Below are 19568 nucleotides of genomic sequence, written 5' to 3' on the forward strand. Positions count from 1 at the left end.
CCAAAAAAGAAATTATAACCTTTTTTTTTTTGTATTTTACTCACTTTGAATATTATTCAGGTGAGCTGACATGAGATAAAAGATTCCTCAGAGTTTTCTAAAGACTCTCAAACAGAACACTAACATTAAAATTAAAATCTCAAGTTGGCTGCTTTAGTTTTTTTTTTTTTTAGATTTTATTATCAGAACTTCACTTTCATTAGATTTAATCTAGACATGTGAGAATGTAGGTACTGATAACAAATGCATGTCACACCTTGTGCTGGTCTGATTACCTAAAACACAACTGAAGGGTCGTAAATCGTGTGACAGAAGGTGACAACATGTGAAAAATTCGAAAGGGTTGGAATATGTTTGTAGGGCATGTAGTCTAAACCTTAACTTTAGAAATAAGGATAACAGGTGAATAATAATGAAGAAAATCCTCTCAGTTATGTTACTGTGTGGCATTCCTGCGCATCAACCCTGTCATTTCTGTAAAGTACGTCTTTTTTTTTCTCTTTGTGATACAAGCAGCAAAAAAAAAAAAAAAAAAAAAAAAAAAAAAAAAAAAAACTGCCAAAAAAAAGCAATAAACCCTTTGGCAAATTAAGACTGTCCCTAAGGGATAATGCTACAATCTAATTGGTCGTCCTGTACGTCAATCAAAATTGTGCGTTACCCAATTGGTTCTCCCCTCTATATTAATGTTCCATCTTGCTCGGTTAGTCTGTTGTCCTCATCCGCGAATTGACGTAGATCCCCTAAATTCGTGGCTAGACGTTGTTGTGTCTCGTTCGCAGCTTTAGAGCCTTGACATTTTAGGGTGCAGAGGTTAAACGCTGCCTATAACATAAACTGACAAAATCTGATAGATTTTATTTTTTTCCTTCTTAGTATTTGAAACTCGACACCGGTGATGTTTCAGCGCCCTGTGTAGGCTGTGCTGCGGATGCATATTCCATTGGAACCGACAATGTGGAGGCTGTGAAAATGTCTACTTGGGAAAAGAAATGATTGCAGTTTAACTAAATAGAAGGAAACCGAGTAACGAGTTATGGTCCATGTTTAAGACGTGAGGTCGGCTCTGTAACGAAGACAAAAAAAGGAGGCGAGGCGACAGAGGAACCGTCTATATTGTCCTTCCTGCGCTTCATCAAGCCCCACACAGTCCGTCCGGGACCACGGGGAGGATTCTATCCCTAACTTTGTTTTTCCCCTTCTTCTGACACACTTCATATCACTCTCCGCCGCTGGATGCCACACAGCTAACTCCAGGTAAATGTGGACGCATTCACAACAAGCGAACTCACGGGAAGTTATTTAGTTAACGTCGGCGTAATAACTTAAGTTTTAGGCGCAGTGGTTAAGTTGTTGCGGCGCTTCAGCCGGTGAAAAGACAAGCGGGGTGTTGGATTTTCTTCACTTATTTCGGTCCCTACTGTCTTGCTTAGCATTAGCAGTCCTGGCTCTGATGTTAAACACTTTTCTTTGTTCACTTAAGTGAGCTATAACGTTTTTAGCATTTTGCCGGAGTGAGTTAGCTCCCCTGGGGGGTCTTGGTACTTCTCTGTAGGTTCTATGTTTAAGTGCTAGCCGTTGGCTTCTTTTATAACAGTGTTTGCGGTTAATATATACACAAATACCTTTAACATTCCAATGTGTTCAAAAATAACTATGAAATAGGCTCCTTGAATAAAAATAAAGACAGATAATGACATGGGTTATTTTCTTCTCCCCACTTCAACCCAACCTTCTACCGTATTAACCTTTATTTATTTAAAAGAAAGTGTCCCAGACACTTAGATTAAATTCTGTGATTTGTATACTTAGTAATATCAATATCTGTATTATGACTCTGTAATGTAAAATGAACTTTGGTGGGATGAGTCTTTGTGTTCATTTCGGTGTGAGGCAACAGGTTTTTTTTTTCTCAGATCCTTTTAAACTTCCCGCAGCATTTTCAAACCCTGAGGTGAAAAAGACCTTTAAATACTGCTGGGAAAACAACAAGCATTCGTGTTTATTTTATTTATTTATTTCGGACGCTATGTTTTCTGTAACAATTTGAGTAACTTTCCTCCAAATGTCGCCGGCCAAAAGGTGGGGGTGCTCAAGACAAGCTTAATGCAACTTCCATTTGTTAGGAGGGGCTAAGCACTTATCCCCCATTTTGACCTCGGCTCGGTGAGAGATAGAAATTGCTAGATTATGTGCTGTCAGGGTCCTTGGCTGCCATCGTGCGAACACTCTTATCTACAACCTATTGGTCGTTTTATTACATTCACGTTAAACATATTAACGCAGGAATAGCAAAAGAAGTACCATAATATTAGTAATATGAGTTAAATAAAAACAAAGAAAACTACATCCCCTATTTTCCCCCTCTAATATTCATCACATTACTTCTTATGTATGTCCTCCCACAATCCTTACATAATTTGCTAAATGTGTTGGTTTATAAGCCCGTGACATTCATGCATATGTAACTTAAGATTTATAAATGAAAGAAGAAGCAGTATGGACTTTAAATTTGATCAGATTCTTTGGTTGTCATTGTGATGTGTTGTCGCCTGTAAATGCATCACTGCCTATGACCAAAGCCTCGTGTAAACAAATACTACTAATTAGAAAAAACCTTCTTCATTACATTTAGCAGTACAACTTTTTATTTAACCAATACTAAACTATTGCATTAAATCCTCTTTTCTTTTTTTCAAATCACAAACAGATATCAATAAGCTCAACAAAATTAGAGTGGACAAATCGTTCAAACAGCAAAAGTAACAGCCCCATCTGTAATAACAGTATTTAGGTGTTACAACGTTATATATGTTTATTTTTTGTATCATGAGATTTGATGGGCTTATGCTGAAACATTGCATCATCACACAGTGTGATCAAAGGCTCTATCTTTAGTCAAAACCTTTTACAGCAAAAATAAAGGAGGCACAGAAATGTTCCTTATTATGAATGAATACATTATAGTTGCCTTTCAAAAATAAAATTGTCAAAAGATTTGTTGGCAGTGTCAAAGTCTGGACAAATGTCAAGTTAGATTACATCATTTTCCCCCAAAAATGAGAAAGCATAAATAAAATGAACTATAACAATTTTTTTACATTTAAAAACCCAGCATTTTATTTAAACAAACAGTATTAAATGGGTTTAAATTCTGATAATAATAAGATGCTTTGCTGCGTTACAGGTTCAGTGTTCTTTCTTATACTTAAAAAGCGTTTTAGCCATTGAGAGAGAACCCAGAGATAATTGCATGTTTAATTAACAGCGACCCTCAACACATTTGGCTGTTTTTTTGGGGGGGTCGATCCCCTTACACGGAGGCTTGAAAATAGACCAGTGGTGATAAACAAGCAAGGCCTTGAACGCTGTTTATTATTTCATTATTGAGGGGAAAGGGGACTGACTCTGAAATGCATGAATCATGGATCAGGTTGGGATTTAAAGAGTCAGCATTGGGTGTCTAATAATCCTTTCCCGATTTAAAGGCTTTTGAGTTAAAAATATTTTGCAAATGAGCCAAAAGACAATCAAATAAAGTCATTCTTAGGTAGCTGTATAGCTGTGGCTGCACGCCACAGCAATCAAGGCTTAAAATCATACTACTTTCCTAAAAATATGCAAATTTAAACTACGCTTCTTCAGAATACCATTTACATAAAGAAGTGGGATTTATATCATTAAACTTCCCATAGTAACAGCATTTAATCAAATTCTTTACATACCAATGCCCCAAAAGCTAAATTAACAATTTAACAATTTTTTTCCATCATCACTTATTCTAATTTATTGTTTAGACATTAAAATAGAACAATAAACAATAAATGCCCACCCCTACTCAGGATATTATAAAAACTTTTCGAAAAATATTAAAGGTAAGTCAAATACAGTAAAGAAAACAATATTAGTTTATTTTTCTGCTCTTTATGTATATGTTATTATGTTAAAGAACAAAAAGTCACATCAGTAACATGTAGGAAACACAGGAAGATCATTGTTTTGCTAATAAATGCTATGTTTGTTTTGGCATTCGGTATTTTGACTGGTGTTTCTTTTCCAAGCTTGCAAGTAAACAGTTTACAGTGTAAGAGTAGCATTGCAGTGTTTGAACACAACTGGAAATGTAATAATATTGTGTCATATTTCAGGAATAGCCACTGAAACCCAGTAATTATTGTGTTTCTCAGATGTCATAGAATGTTGCTCTAGTGCAACAATTAGTATCAAACCCTTTCTCAGCTAACAGGGTAAATGTGTTTAATTCAATACAGTGTGTCTTCTACAACAACACTGACTTAATTAGCTTTATATCTCACATTCAGTGATGATCCAGTGTAAAATCAAACCTTATCCACATCCAAGTGGAGCAGGACTTATCTGGGATTCTTTCTTGTATTTTGTTTTTTTTTCCTGGGTCCATAGTTTTTAAGATGTTTTCTCACTCCGAGGGAAAATCTGTTTATGCTGCCTGGCCAAAAAAAAAGAAAAAAAAAAAGCTTGTCTTGGCCAGCCAGCTTTGTTATCACTCTGTAAAATTGAGTGAAGATATACTAAACACAGTTGGTTTTGATGTGGAGGAAGCAGCTTAAGTCCAAGAGCTGACTAAAACCAAATGCAGTTTGGATTGTGGCTGAACCATGGTTTGATGTGGGCTACTTTTAGCCCTGCCTTTGCTGTTTTTACTACTTGGCCACAATGCTGACTAAATGGTTAGATGTGAGGGAATGCACCTTTAAAGGTGATTCAGATTGAGATGGTGATATTGCTTTTAGTTTTTAAATCTATTATTTTAAATTCTTTAAAATGGTCATATAAGAAAATAAGACACAGCTCCAAAATGTATTTGTGACTGTACCTTTTTGTAGATAAAAAAATGTATGAGATCATGAAAAGTGCATACGTTGCTTAAGTTACTGAAGTTAATTTTAAATCTGTTTATGAAAAGGCTTTATCTGCTCATTTGTCAATCATCTTTATAATTGTCGACGATGGAGAACCAATTTTTTGCAACGTTTTTTTTTTTTATTATTTTTTTTGCATCTTTTTAACCACAAATGAAAGCTTCCTCTTTTTTTGTTTGGTAGTTGTGATTTTATTTTACTTCCTTAATGTATTTGTGTGAGGGTCAGCTAGAATATCAAACCAATTTACAGATAGAAATAGTTTTATAAGTTCAAATGTAAGGAGGTCAGTTCTTATTCTCTGATCAAAGTCATGGATCCCATTGATTCGCCTCTACTTGCAGTGTAGCCGTTTGAAATGAGCCTTAAATGCTTTTTTTCTAGCTGAGCTTCACAGATCTTGCTTTAAATGAACTGAATAATTTTTGTCAGTCCACCCCTATCATTTCAAGCCACGTGAGAAGGGTGAGGCAAGTACATTATGGGAATAAATCGTGACGAATGATTGAAAATTTCTTGGTTTTGTGTTCATCATTTTCTTAATCTTACTCCTAATGAATCAAGTTTTGATGTTTTATTTAACATTTGATGTTGGATTTAAAGAGTCCACATAGGTAAACTTTTGAGGCTGAAATGAGACATTGATATGCTTTTCTACTTTAAGAAACACATGGCAGAAAACAGTCATCTTAACATGTGTGTTTAACTTGATAAGAATCGAGTTATTGAAGCAAAATGACACCCTGTTGTCCGTGCTTGTCCTTGTAGTCTGTTGCTGAGACTGAAAAGGCCCAGTGAACAGCATCAGAGAATGGCTGCAGTTGAAAACGACAAGGAGCTGAGCGACTTGCTGGATTTTAGTGCGGTAAGGCCTTGTTAAGTCTGAATCCTACCTTGATAATCCGGTTAACTTCAATAATAAGCCATGAACTGGTGATGAGTGCCTTGAAATATGAATGACTGGGGTTTATTTTCAATTAGCAATTGATGGATTTAAACAACCATGCCTTTATTAAGCTGTGCTTTTCTTGGATTTGTCTAAATTTTCCTTGTCACAAACCGTAGCTGAAAAGCTTAGGTTGGCTGTTGTTTGTTGCAGTTGTTAGGAAAAGCACACAGGACAGTTTGGATTACCATCTGATCAGCGTTTGCATAAACATCGAGGGAACATTCAAATGTTTTATTGCCTGGCAGTGGTTTTACAGATTTATTGCTCGCTTTTCAGATGTTTGAACCTCCAGTTTCGAATGGAAAGAACGGGCCGACTACTCTTGCCAGCAGTCAGTTTGGAGGTCCTGGTAAGAGACAATACACAAAGGAAACAGTTTGTTTGTCTTTCCTTCACTCAAAGTCTGTGTCCGTATATATGTGTGTATATATATATATATATATATATATATATATATATATATATATATATATATATATATATATATATATATATATATATATATATATATATATATATATATATCTCTTTTGTGGCGCTTCTCTGAGTTTCTAAAAATAATTCCATTAGAGCTGGTCTCCAGTCTCACTACCCCATTTTTATGCTCTACCTTTCTTTCCAGTTGTAATACAATAAAATGTTGTTCCTGTTTCACAGATTTCGTTTCTCATAAATTTTGGTGTATATTAAAGATAAGTGCTGTGAGCTTGTTTCAAGGTATATTGATCAAATAAAGAAAATTATAATAATTTCCCTCAAAGGTTTCCCTCCCCTCAATTCTTTTTCTCTATTGTGAAATTCATTTTGCCTCCATATCAGTCATTACCTTTAGAACCTATATGGTCTTCACAATCTGATATTATTATTGTTATTAGTTTCAAGTAACTTGGCTTTACCAAAATATGACAATAATGCTTAGAATCATACGGTATTGGTATTAGTTTTGTTTTGTATCTGGGCGGTGATGCTATGCAGATCCTAGTCAGTGTTTCCCTACTCTGCCAGACTCACTATTAGCAGACAAATAGAAATCTCTGCCTTCTTTGTATTTTTTTGGAGGTGCATTAAGTCTTTTAGTGAGCAATAGAAAGAAACACGATATTCAAGGGGAAGATCAAAGATGGCACGTTTGGTTGCTGGGTGGGGTTACTGGGGGCTCTATTTCATCTATTCACAAGAAAGCCGCTTGTGTGTTTTTCTGTAAGGATGAGGCGCGCACTTACAAAAGAGGCATGTAGATGTTATCAATTCAACGGCTTCTCATGAGGCACCTATAGCCCTGGGGAACCTTATCAGAGTTCTTACAACTGTTTGAACAAGTCTCCCCTCATTTCTGTCTCTAAACCAAGCTTAATAGTTACCCCCCAAAAGCCTTTTTCATTTTGTTTTATTTTCTGAACATGCAGCAGTAGCTTTTACAACATAACGATAAATAAATGCAACCCAAAATAGAAAATAAGAGGTGTGATTTTAATAATGTTTCTCAGTGATTTGTTTCCTATGTTCAAAACTAGATCTAATGATTTGATAGACTCTTCCAAATTAAACTGATTTGGCAAATTTTTATTACTAAAGCTAAATTGTGTTGCCCAGATGAGTATCAGTGACGTTACAGAAGATACAATGAAAACACTACTCCTTAGCTTACATAAAATTTGTATAGAGTTTGGATATACATCCCTGATTGTGGACTGGGCTTTATTGTATAATTTCTAAAATCAGGGCCAAAACTCTTATCCTGAATGAGTTTGTAATAATCAGTAGTCTTACATACACATTAATTCAAACATGAACTGATTACTTCTATAAAGACATGCCAAAGTTATACTTCAAAACGATTCCCATTCATACGTTCCCTGTGCTTTATCTGGTTATAGTGTTTTAGTAATGCAGCATTTCCCCACACCCATCTGCCCACTGACAGTGAGGTGTCTCACAGAACCTTACTACATTATTATCCTGTCAACAAAAACAAATTTTTCTGCTTAGAATAATTTAGTTAAAATAACAGACAGTGGTGGTGTGAATCAAAAAGGCGAGCTTTAATAAATCACTCTATAAATAAAACTCTGTTTTTTAGGCAGCATGTCTGAGTGCACGGTGGCAAGCCAGATGCCCAGTTAATCCCAGCAGTAATAATGGACTTTATTTACGACTAGTGTTCGTATAAAAAAGCAAAAAGGCTAAAAATAAACACCTTTGCAAATGAAACAGTTTTAAGCTACATGCAAACATGACTGTTTTTATATAATATGTTTGCTTAAGTCTATGGATCAGAATCACTTAAGCACTAAATATGTTTGAGTGAAAACATCATTATAATTTCAGTATTCAATATGTTTTATTGTTAATTGATACTTTTTCACATGTAGCAAGTATTTTTGTTTTAATTCAATATAGTTAGGAAAAAGTATTTATACCACTGGTAAATTTATGTTGGTTAACTGACGAAGCTAAAGTTTTGGAGCGGCCAGGTCAGAATCCAAAGTTTAATCTAACTGAAAAGTGATGGAGGGACCTAAAGATCAGAGGAAAAACTCCAACCTTGAAGTCCCCAGCTTCCAAAAGCTAAATCATCCTAATATCCGGGGAAACATGCAAAGTGCAACCATAAGAAGGGCTAATTTGCTGTAACTGGGATAAGGGTTTTTCCCTTGATTGTTAAGGAGGGTGTATGTCATTTACAACATGCCATTTTTTATATGAAATATGTAAACCTTTTTTATTATTTTATCTCAAATTTGAGTCCTTATATTATTTTATTTATGTATTAAGATATGCTTTTGTCCTATCCTAAAAGAAACATATTGGTTTGATGGAATAATGTAAATTCACCAGGGTATGAATTATTTTGAACTAAAATGTATATAATGATACCAGGGAAAGATCAACACATTTTTGATGATCTAATACATGCCTATTACTACATCGAATCATGAGAAACTTGATTTAAAAGAGTCTATATGGATCCTAATACCTAATAATAATTAAAAAAATAATAATAATACTTAATTTTATACTGTCGTAATTAATTTTAATAATTTTTTTTACATCAACATATCTCATTTTGCTCAATAATTAGTTTTTTAATTATTTGCATGGGTTAGATTTGCATTTATGTGAACGCTTGCTGCATCTTTTTGTGCTCTTTATCAGAGATTTCAGTAAATTTCATAGTGATTAAATCCAGTTCTTTTTTTCTGCTGTTTCATTTTTTAGTTCACGAGAAACCGAGACTTCTACCATTTATTTTTAGGGTGGTATGGTTAGAAGTTCTGAAGGGAGAGATGATGTAAATTTGCATGAAAAGGTTCCTTGTTTCAAGCAGATGTGAAACTGGATCTTAAAAACTCAGGTGGGAAAGTTACATGAATGTCTGCTGTGTAAAGCCTCAATACCTGTTAGACACCAATGTTTAACATAATAATGTTCAACATAAGCTTTGCTCCTGATGTTAAAAGGCTTGTGTGGCACATTGTCTTGGGCTGAGGAAGTCTCCTGTGACTAACAGGTTTAAAAACTTAGCCATGTGTCATTGTACATTGTTTAAGATTTCATTTATGGTGCTGACTCCCCTGAGATTTTATCTGACATCACACTTTGTGTCTGTGTGAGTCATTTTTCCAGGGGAAGGAAGAAGTTGTGTAGACAAACGGCACGCTCGTTTATAGCTGGCCCGGGGCAATGTTCCTGTAAAAACCAAGACATGTCTGCATGTTTGGTCAATATATCTGCCTGCGTTTCAGTCATGAAGCCGGGGACTCAGGCTGGCTGCCTGTTTCCGATAGCCCTGTCTGTGCTGTGTAATTATAGACAAGGCAACCTTAAAGGGGTGTTGCATGCTAGGAGGAAAAGTGCGTTGGGGTTCTCGGGAGAATATGTCTGTTACTCACTCGCTTTTTGTTTTCGTTGGTTTTAATATCTTAGTCTGTCTGAGTTCCTAACTGTTGATAGTTCTATCCTGATTTTGGCATGTCCTATCGGTATCATGAACGGTAATATGTTAGAAATAATGTTTGCTGTAATGCATCATTGGCAATCAGCACTATGATCTGGTAAAGCAATTTATTTTGGGATTAAATATTTGTCCATAGAACCTAATGAGCTGAAAACTTGCCGGATGGAAACGATGGGCTGTAAATGCATTTATTCACCAGATGTGTTTGAGGCCTTGGGTAGATTTTTGGGTAATAATCTATATGTATGATACGTTTTATTATATTAAACAAACTATCTGATTTAAGTTAAATATAGAGAAAGGCAACCTATTCCTGCTGCTATAAGAACAATTTAAAATATTCACTTTTATAGTTTTTTTGCTACTTTAATTTCTTATTTTATTTCCTAATATTTAGATAATTTTTTTTTGTCAGAGATGGAAAAAAAAATATATACAATGAATGTCTAGAAATGTGGAAGCAGTTTTCTAATTACAGAATATCATAACATTTTGCCTGTTTGATCTTAAGAGTAGCAAAGTTAGTATAAGATGATACCAATAAGTTTGAATGATATCTTCTTGGGCAGCCAACCCACAGTCAGCTACTTTACTCATTTATTCTCATAGCTTACCAAGTGTTGGTTTTGGAAAAAGAGTGTTATTTAAATAATGATAAAGACACTGTTTTATTTTTCTACTCCAGAACTCTTTGTGCTTCTTATGTCTGGGAACATGTTCAAGCAGCAGACATTTTCTCTCCATCTGATACGAAGCTAGCAACATGTGTGTAGCGCAAGTGTAACGACACAGGAGCCATGATCAGTTGCAGTTTTTAGATACAACCTGTGTGCTACATTTCCCAAATAAGTATTGCTCTCTTCTGATTTGTTGACCTGTAAGGTTTGACAAACGAATGAGCTCCTTCAAGACCCTGCTCTCTGCTGCAATGCCTGCTGTGGAATGGTATTTTTTCAGCAGCAAAAACGGTTATTATCCTCATTGTTGTGCAGTTTGGTACACTTTCATTATGTGGCTCAGCTGATTGACCTAAATGAAAATGCCTTATTGTCTGTCCTGTGAGTGTATATCCTATGTTGTGGTTATATATCTGTTTGATATTGATATTTGTTGATTTTAGTCAGTGATTAGTCAGGATTGTGGGATGTTTTACAGAAGCAATGTCAGCAATATGGTCGTTTTCTCAATGTGGTAGGTAGGGTAGGGCAACACCTATTTATAATAAAAAAATATATAGCAAGTTGATCAGAACAGAAATTTAAAGGATATTGATACCAGAGAAAATTTTCCATATTGGTGTACCTTAGTCATTACCAATTTATCAATACACGTATCATGTGAGTGACAAAGAACAAATATTCCATTCTAATTGGAACTCATTTGTAATTCTGTCAAGCTGCAATTTGAAAGATATAACTAAATGAAAACCGTAATATATAGGTAGTAGGTGAGCTTGATGAAGTGGAAAAACTGTTTTAAAAGCTCCAAGGACAGAACGACTACAGAAGGACTAATGAGTGCAAATTGATGCCCTAGCATGTAGTTCATTTCAGCTGCATTCATGAGGCAATTTATTCTGTGTTTCTGTGACTGAGTGAAAACGTGGAATTAGAGTTAAAATTTCCAAATATTTTAATAGATTTAAGCCTTTTATTGTGTTTGAAGGTGACAGAAATCAGTAGGAGGAAAGTTGAATGTGTGTTTTATTTTTTTTGATTGACAGTCAGCCTGGTAGACAGACATAGAGAGGGGAAATGAAAACTCCTTCTTCATCTCTTACTCCGCTGGTGTCGTGTAGATCACACTTGTCACTGCAGTATAGCTGCTTTTGGCTCTATACGGAGCCATTATTTTTGTTCTACTGCTGATGCTGTCAGGATTCTAGCACCCCCTCTCCCCTCCCCTCCGCTTAGCTTTTTAATTAGACAACAAAACAAAAAATATGAATATTCATAGGGCTAAGCCTCATTAATATGCACAATTATGCAAATCTGAGTGCAATTAAGCTTCAGATTTCCCCTAGAGATGCTGTGTTGCAGTATGAGGAGACTGAGAGCAAGGGGATGGGCAGAAATTTCTGCTTCACAAATCCTTAACATCTCTTTCTTCCAACATGCGCCACCTTTCTGAAAGCTGCTTCGACCAGCGCTAACACATGGGGGCCATGTGAGTTTTGAGACATAGAGCCTGCGTTAAGATGAAGGTGTGGGCCTTATGCGTGACAGTAAATGGGTTATGAATGACTGTTGCCATGGTAAATGTAAAGGAGTGTAGTAGGAGACTGAGGAATGTCGTGGATAATTCTGGAAGCTTTGCACTGGGTGTTAATTATTCAAACTTCCTACAGCTCATATCCAGACTATGTGACAGCACTGTCACTGTGCTGTCTCTCTGTGAGCTTTGAAGTGAAGCTTTTCAATTGAGGTTACTTAAAGGAGCCGGAAAAACTGCTATCAAAGCAATTCATCGCTTTTTCTAGTGACACATCTGTTGCAATACAAGAACATAAATCTGTGATTACATTTTTTTGTTTTGTTTTTTTACTGTTTACCTGACAAAGTTTTTCTCCTGCAGGTATAGATGACAGGAGAGGGTCCACCAGTCCTTGGGGACCGGGGGAACAGACTAGCCCATCTTTCAACCAAGGAAGGGTACGATTTATTTTAGCCCTATTCATTAGACTCAGACATAGAGTGCAGATGTTGTATTATTCTTCATAGTAAGCATGATTTACCACCTTATACCGCTTCACCACACAAAGTGTAAATTAATAAAGTGTCGTAGACTTTAACATTACAACTTTTAATACTGTTAGATACCTGGCTTCCTTATATCAGAGTTTAAGTTGTAACCCATATGATTTGGCAATATGATAATGAAGCTTTATAAAAATCAAGAGTATTTTTTTTATTTTCTGGTACATGAAATAAAAATGAAAGGATCTCATCGTTTTATTTTGATGGATGTATAGAAATCTGTGTGCTGTTTGATAATGAGTTATTGGGCTTACCACCCAAAAACCTCTGAGGGAAGCAGCAGGGCAGAAGCTGTAGTGACATCACTGCCATGTCCACTCCATTGCTCTTTTTGGCAGTTGTTTAATGCAAGCCTTATAATTTGTTCTCCATTTCGCCTCACTTGTGCTCTGAAAAAGAAACTGATCCGCTAACCAGAGATTAGGATCAGCCTATTTTCTGTATTTGATTAGGTCAAATTGTGAAAATATTTTTTTCTACTTTGCATAGTGTAAAAAAAACAAAAAACCTTTTTCATGTCCAGTCTGTCCGTATAAGTGACCAGCATATGCTTCAATCTTAGTTTAGTAAAAGTCAGATAAACAATAGAAAAACATGTTTCAATGCTTGGATACGAATACTAATGTTATTACTTTTTCTGTCAGACAACCTTCAGCATATTTGTTTTTGTCTCTTAAGTCTCATAGTCAAAATATCTGTCAATTATCTAAATCTGTGAGTCGGACCTTAGTGATAAGGAGACTTCTGTATTGGCTAATAAATAATAGATCCATCCAGAATCAAATCCCATTCTTATACTAACATAAAATGTAAGATGTATTAATATATGTGTTTATATGCATTTGTAGATAAGAAAAAAGAGATTTGAGGCCTTTTTAACCTCTGATTCTATTTCTTTCCATTAGGTTTATGAGGAGGGTTTGTACAGTGAGAGAGAAAGCCTGGCCTCTACCCCAGTATTTGGATCAGGGATCACTGGTAAGAAGATTTAAATGGACCATCACCACTTTCAAATCATTCGTCCATTTTTGCAAATGAAAGCTAACTGGTTAAATCTCTGTCACATTCGGACTAAGTAATGGAAGAACGTGTTTAACTGTAGCAAAGACTTCTGCATCAATGGACAGTGTGACTGAACAGAACAAGGAGCAGTTTGTTTTAGGGGGCAGCCATTCACAAGTCCAACACTCATGTAGCAGTTTAGGGTAGCGCATATTTCAGGATGAAGGGTGTACGGGGAGGATGTGGAGGAGGGGCTTGTTTGTGTGTGTGTGTGTGTTTTTTCAGTAAGGGAGGGGTGGGGGTGTAAAGGGCACCCATGCACAAACAGGGCTCTCCCTGGGGATAACAGTGGACTAAAGCTCCTCTCTGTTTAACTGTCAGTTGAGGGGCCAGAAGTTGACTACAATTGCCCCAGACACATTTGTGATGATTCCATTTGTTTAAATTTTTGCTGTTCAGAGCCATAAATACCACAGCATATATGTTTGTGAAGCAAACGGGATGAAAAGCGGGTTGTGTCATTTAACAGATCCATCAAAGCTGCATTTTTACAATCCTCGCATGTAAATGTTTTGGTTTTTATTTTACAGGGAAGGCTCAGCGAAGCTCTTATTCATCATTTGGGACGCAGGTAAATTGGTTTAATTTTCTTTTATGAGGTTTACATTTTGTCAAAAATGCAAACAAATAAATACATATATTAGACTTGAGCCCTTTTTCAGAAAATGTGTTCAGAGCGTCTTTTAAAGATTTATTTTTAGTGGATTTCCGGTCAGGTTGTAAAGAACTTCTTAAACTTCAGCAAAAAATTGTAGAATCACATAACGCAACGCAGGTGTTAACATAGCATTGACTTACCAGCTGTGGGCAAATATTTAGAACTATTCAGATTCACAAATGTATTAACTGCTCTAAATCATGTGAGCATAACAGCATAAATGCAGAATTGTTAGGATGAGTCCACCGTAGTGCTGCACACCATTAGTCCAGTGAAGCTGATTAATTATACCTTTTTCATCCTTATTGCAGTTGTAGAACCATACTTAGAATTTCCTCGCAGTTCATTCCTAATGTGTTGTGTGCTCCTTTTTTTAAAACCTGAACCCTAGATCTACTCTAATGGTGGTAAATCTAGCTCACCAGGTCAGCAAAACACAAACCCTAGTTTATTACAACAAACTGCTTTTTTAAGCTAAAATTGTATCCAAGAAAACCTCAAGTTTTTCTTTACGTAGACATTTTCTTATGCTGTTTCCTTTTTTTTTTCTCTGTAAACTGTCTGTAGCCCGGTTTTATGCCAAGTGAGTTACCCCTGCCCAGTCCTGATAGCCTTTCTCCTCCTGCTACCAAGTCCAATTCCCAGCTGTATTCATCCTATGAGAAGAGGAGAGCATCACAGGACCTCACTGGTAAGATTACAAGAAAAAAAAAAAAAATTTTAATAGTCTTTTAGGGATATAACAGTCATTAGACACTCATTTGTTTTCACAGATGTTGTTTTTTGCAAAGTGATCTATATTTACCTTTTACCTAATTTTTTAAGCAGTTTGGTGTTTATATTTCTTTTAAGGAAGGAAATTCAGCTTTAATTACTTCTAAGTTTAAAGAGCTGTAAAACTTTTGCTGGTTACTTTTCTGATCAGGTAGTTATGAGGCAACATAAAGGCTAATAGCTTGGAAAGGAAGAACGAGATATAAATGAAAACTTCTATTTTATAATGTGTAGTTATTTTATCAGTAGATTTAGCGATGTTTCTTGACTTTTTTTAAGCAGACTTAAAAGGTTTCCCTTTTGAATCTTTCCCAGCAGAACCGCAGCCCAAAAAGATACGAAAGTTGCCACTTGGCCTTCCTTCCTCAGTAAGTAAAAGCTTCAAGAAAATATTCAGCTTTATGTTACACCTTAGTCTTTAACAGTCATACAAATAGCAATTTTCTGGCATTCATTTCGATGAATGCTCTATGATAGGAGCAGTGCAGACCTTTCAGATTGTACAGCTGTGCATCTGCTGCAGCAAAGTCCAAAAGCAACAGTGGGACTAGCCACTTATTTACTCTTTTGCAGCATATATATATAGTATGTTGTATTTTTGTACCATTGGCTTTGTGGCTACAGTTCTTGGTTTCTGCCAAGTATACTCCTCGAATCACGGAGGAGAATTCATACTTGAGGGGGTTGATGGTTCTTGTTCCCCTATCTTTTTTTCCTTCCTCCCTGTTTCCCTCCATGGACACCCTATTTCCTCATTTATTTTTTCTCTGCTCCCCCCAACCTCACACAGCCTTGCTCTCTCTCCCCTCTTCCACAGCCATAAACAACAGCCCTCCCCTTTCCCCCACTCCCTCCCCCATTCCTCTATCCCAGCTGCCAGCAGAGTTGGCTGCCGTCCAGGATTCGGCAGATGGTTCAGTAATTAGGAGTGCATCTCTCCCTTCCCTCTTCTCCTTTTCCTTCTCTTTTCCTCTTATTTTATTTTCTCTGTTTAATCAAATCACAGAAGAAAACTTCAGTTCGCTCTGATCAGAGTTTTACGGGCATACTTCATTTCATGATTTGACAGAGCTTCCATTAATAGAGAGGTGCTAAAAAAACAGTGGCTCCTTTATTTCCATTTCAATATGCAGATTATATTTGATTGGTTAAAACTTTATGAAGGTGGTGAGTTACATGCTAGTTTTTAACAGCCTAGCATGATCAAATATAAATGAGACGGTAGATGTGAGCTTATAACAGCCAATACATTTAAAACTCTCTGATCCATCTAAAGAAATTTGTCTTTAGATACATTTCCAAACCAGATGAGTAAAATGCATATTAGCTGAGGAGGGATTTTAGCTTTTATGTTGGTCATTTTGCAACTCCAGCTAAGCTACACATGGTTTATTAAAGGTTTAAAGCAATAACTTTTACATAAACTCTTCAAAGATAGTGTATTTTTTGTTTATAATAATAGAAAACATTTATTCCCATCTGAGTTGTAAACAAGAGATTGTTTCCTTTCTTTTTGACTTTCTTAAAAGGAAGAAGTTTTCATAAGAGTCAGATTACTCTGCCTTTCAGCAATCAGAAAAGCTCAGATTGTGATATTGTTTTTAAAAGGTTGTCATTGTTTAGTTTAAATCAATTAAATAAAATAAGTTTCACCCCGGAAATCAAGACTGCTTGTGTGACATCAAGGTTGTATCAGAAAGGAGGAGACAAGTTCTTTGTTCCCTAGATTATTTTTTTTTTGTTTGGTCAAAAAAATATTTGAACCAACCCCAGAGCAAAAGGATAAAGATGCTGACTGAAGCTGAGTTTCATTACCAACTGTCAAAATATAAAGAAATATAAACTGAACATCATTGATCTCACAATGGAGAAATTAACTCTGCATTTAACCCATTCCCTTGGGGAGGGGAGAGCTGTTGTTGTGTGGCGCCCGGGGAGAAGTGTTGGGTTAAGGGTCTTGCTCAGAGACCTAGAGTGCAGGCTGTGGGGATCGAATCGGCTACTTGCCACCTTCTCAGAGCACAAGTGCACTGCTCTAACCACTAGGCCAACAGTCCCCCTATAAAATCACCCTGTACCTATTCTTATCCAATTAGAAGCCCTTACTCTAAAAGCAACATAAAAAGACAAATCACAGTTTATAAATGCTTCGATTTTTGGTCTGTTTAAACTAAACCGGAAAAATTTGATCATGCAGACCACATATATATTTTTTGAAAGAAAACAAAGGGAAGCATGGAAGTCTAATGAAACCATCCCAGCAAGTCCATTGGTCGCAGCATCATGCTGTGTTTTTTTGCAGGAGGGACTGGTGCATAAAAACATTATGTGGAAATATTGAGGTAAGATCTCTAGAGATACTTCCTCGAAAGCAGGAAGAATTGTCCTGAGATCTGTGAATTCAAAAACTCAACAATACAAGACATCCGGCAGAAGCAAAACAAAATGTGGGCCACTGAAAGTCTAAATGGAAAGCTATGAATGAATAGAGCATTGAAGCACAATAGATGAAAAAAAAAATCTAAATCAAATTTACTTGTATAGCCCTTTACAATAGCCAAATGGTACACAAAGTGCTTTACAACAAAGCCATTAAAAATACATAACACATATAAAACTTACAGATACAATTAAAAGTGCTGTATTGGTGGAGCGCTGCAGGACATTAAAAGCCTTCCAGAGGTGCATAGAAAGGAGCACACAGAAAGAGGACATCTAAGAGACAGTATTATCATAGTCAGAATTAGATGCTAATTTAAAAAAGTGGGTTTTAAGCTTTTTTTTAAAAAAAAGGCTGAGGTCAGTAGTGGTGCGGATGAAAAACTGTTTTAATTAAAACAAAGTCATTATCTTTTCAGACTCTAAACCTAAGCCTGATATATATAATATATATGGACAGGTCTGCAAATGTATAACTCAGTAAAGCAGGCCTACTTTACACCAATTTTGTCAGGAGGAAATATCTTAAAATGTGGCTAGAAGCTTGTGTAGTCATGCAGTTTAAAGGTAATTCTTCATGCAACACACTTTGGAAATGCAGGCAAACTACTGGACAATCTGAATAATCTAGAATTGTCTGATTTAATATAAGTTTGAAGATAAAGTGGTGACTGTTTTTTAATGGGTGTATGTAAACTTTTGGTTTGAGCTAAGGGGTGGTCCACTTTTGTTGTTCTCTCAGATCCTGGTCTGTCATTTCTTCATGTTTCACTTTTTTTCCAGGTTTATCCAACACCCACTGGAGATGATTTCAATCGGGACACTTCTTGCTTCCCAGCCTCCAAAGCAGGAAATGTCTACCCATCTTTCTACGGGCAAGGTCAGCTGAAACAATATTTTCCTCTGGAGTCTCTACATGTTCTTTGTGTTTAGATGAAAAGTTTAGTCTGGCAAAATCAACAATTTCCTGGAATTTTCCTTTGAAGCAGCTGGGAAAATCATCCAGTTTTAGGTAGAGTGTGTACAGATGAACTGTAGGTGCTGTAGTTGCAGCAGGACACTGGGATTATATGTTAAACCACAGCTGAATAAAGTCGTCGGGCTAATGTGACATGTCTCATATGTGGTCTTCATTGTCTTCTCTCCCGTGGATGGTTATTGCTTTCCCTTATTTTTTCCCCTTTCTCTGCTGAATGCCCCCCTGACAGAAGGCCTCCACCCGCCCTCTGATCCTTGGGGCTCTGCTGGGTCGATGATTCAGCCTGGTTATTCTGCGGTGTTAGGAAACTCCCCCCATCTGGGCCAGCATGGTCCGTTCACTGCAATCAACCCTCAAGACAGAATGGTGAGCTATTTTTTATTTTTTTCTAAAATGTTTCAAATCTTATATTTGTAATGAAGTATTTCATATATATTTTAAACTATGTTGGATCTGCTCTTTTAAGAAACGGCATCCACTTCCCCTCTCCCCGCAAAACTACCCCCTACACGGCAGTGAGGTGAATGGAGCTCATCCTGCCAGCTTCCACACAGGCTCTAGCAGCTTCGGAGTTCCTAACCATACACCCCCTATCGCTGGCACTGAAACTATTTTGGGTAAATCAAAATGTTTAAGATATATTTACATAGATACTGCTGCCCTAAATTAAGCGTTTATACTCCTTAACCTTTTTCACATTTTTATATCATGAGAAGTGCAATCTTCTATGTACTTAATAAGGATTATGTGTGATTGACTCTCACAAGTTGGTGCATAACTATGAAGTGTGAAAAAGCTAATGGTATGCTAAGTGTTTGCAAATTACTTTGGTGAACCAGCAGCAGTGCTTTACTCTACACCTCTCTCTCATTTAACTGATGACCTGACAGAAAATTTTGGTGGTTTTGAAACCATAACTTTTAAATCCCCATATAAATTCATACTGATATATTACCAGAGAATAGTACCACCACGCTTTGCGGTGAAACATGGTGGCAGAATAATGCTGTGGGATGTCACCGCACTGACTTTGTCACGCACTCTAAGGCAGACTCGCTCGGTTGTCAAAAGCAATACGGGGCTTTTTACTAT

At 36.4% G+C, this 19568-nt stretch overlaps 1 protein-coding gene across 12 annotated transcripts in view; it reads left to right on the top strand.

The window, feature by feature from the left end:
• The first annotated feature begins 715 nt into the window (after nt 1–715).
• Nucleotides 716–19568, top strand: part of tcf3a (transcription factor 3a) — a 32330-nt gene continuing 13477 nt past the window's right edge. For 5 of the 12 annotated variants that reach the window (XM_038270406.1, XM_038270422.1, XM_038270384.1 and 2 more), the window contains exons 1-11: nt 716–1257; nt 5670–5766; nt 6127–6199; nt 12383–12459; nt 13470–13542; nt 14157–14197; nt 14852–14975; nt 15374–15426; nt 18281–18377; nt 18706–18842; nt 18943–19093. In XM_038270406.1, coding sequence (XP_038126334.1) covers nt 5713–5766; nt 6127–6199; nt 12383–12459; nt 13470–13542; nt 14157–14197; nt 14852–14975; nt 15374–15426; nt 18281–18377; nt 18706–18842; nt 18943–19093 — 880 coding nt within the window. In that variant the 5' untranslated portion in view covers nt 716–1257; nt 5670–5712. The remainder of the gene's footprint in view (nt 1258–5669; nt 5767–6126; nt 6200–12382; nt 12460–13469; nt 13543–14156; nt 14198–14851; nt 14976–15373; nt 15427–18280; nt 18378–18705; nt 18843–18942; nt 19094–19568) is intronic. The other 7 variants (XM_038270372.1, XM_038270430.1, XM_038270436.1 and 4 more) reach the window with 5 other exon arrangements.

The sequence above is a fragment of the Cyprinodon tularosa genome, unplaced genomic scaffold (genome assembly GCF_016077235.1).
Source record: "Cyprinodon tularosa strain WSP-4 unplaced genomic scaffold, ASM1607723v1 ctg12, whole genome shotgun sequence".
Classification (NCBI taxonomy): Eukaryota; Metazoa; Chordata; class Actinopteri; order Cyprinodontiformes; family Cyprinodontidae; genus Cyprinodon; species Cyprinodon tularosa.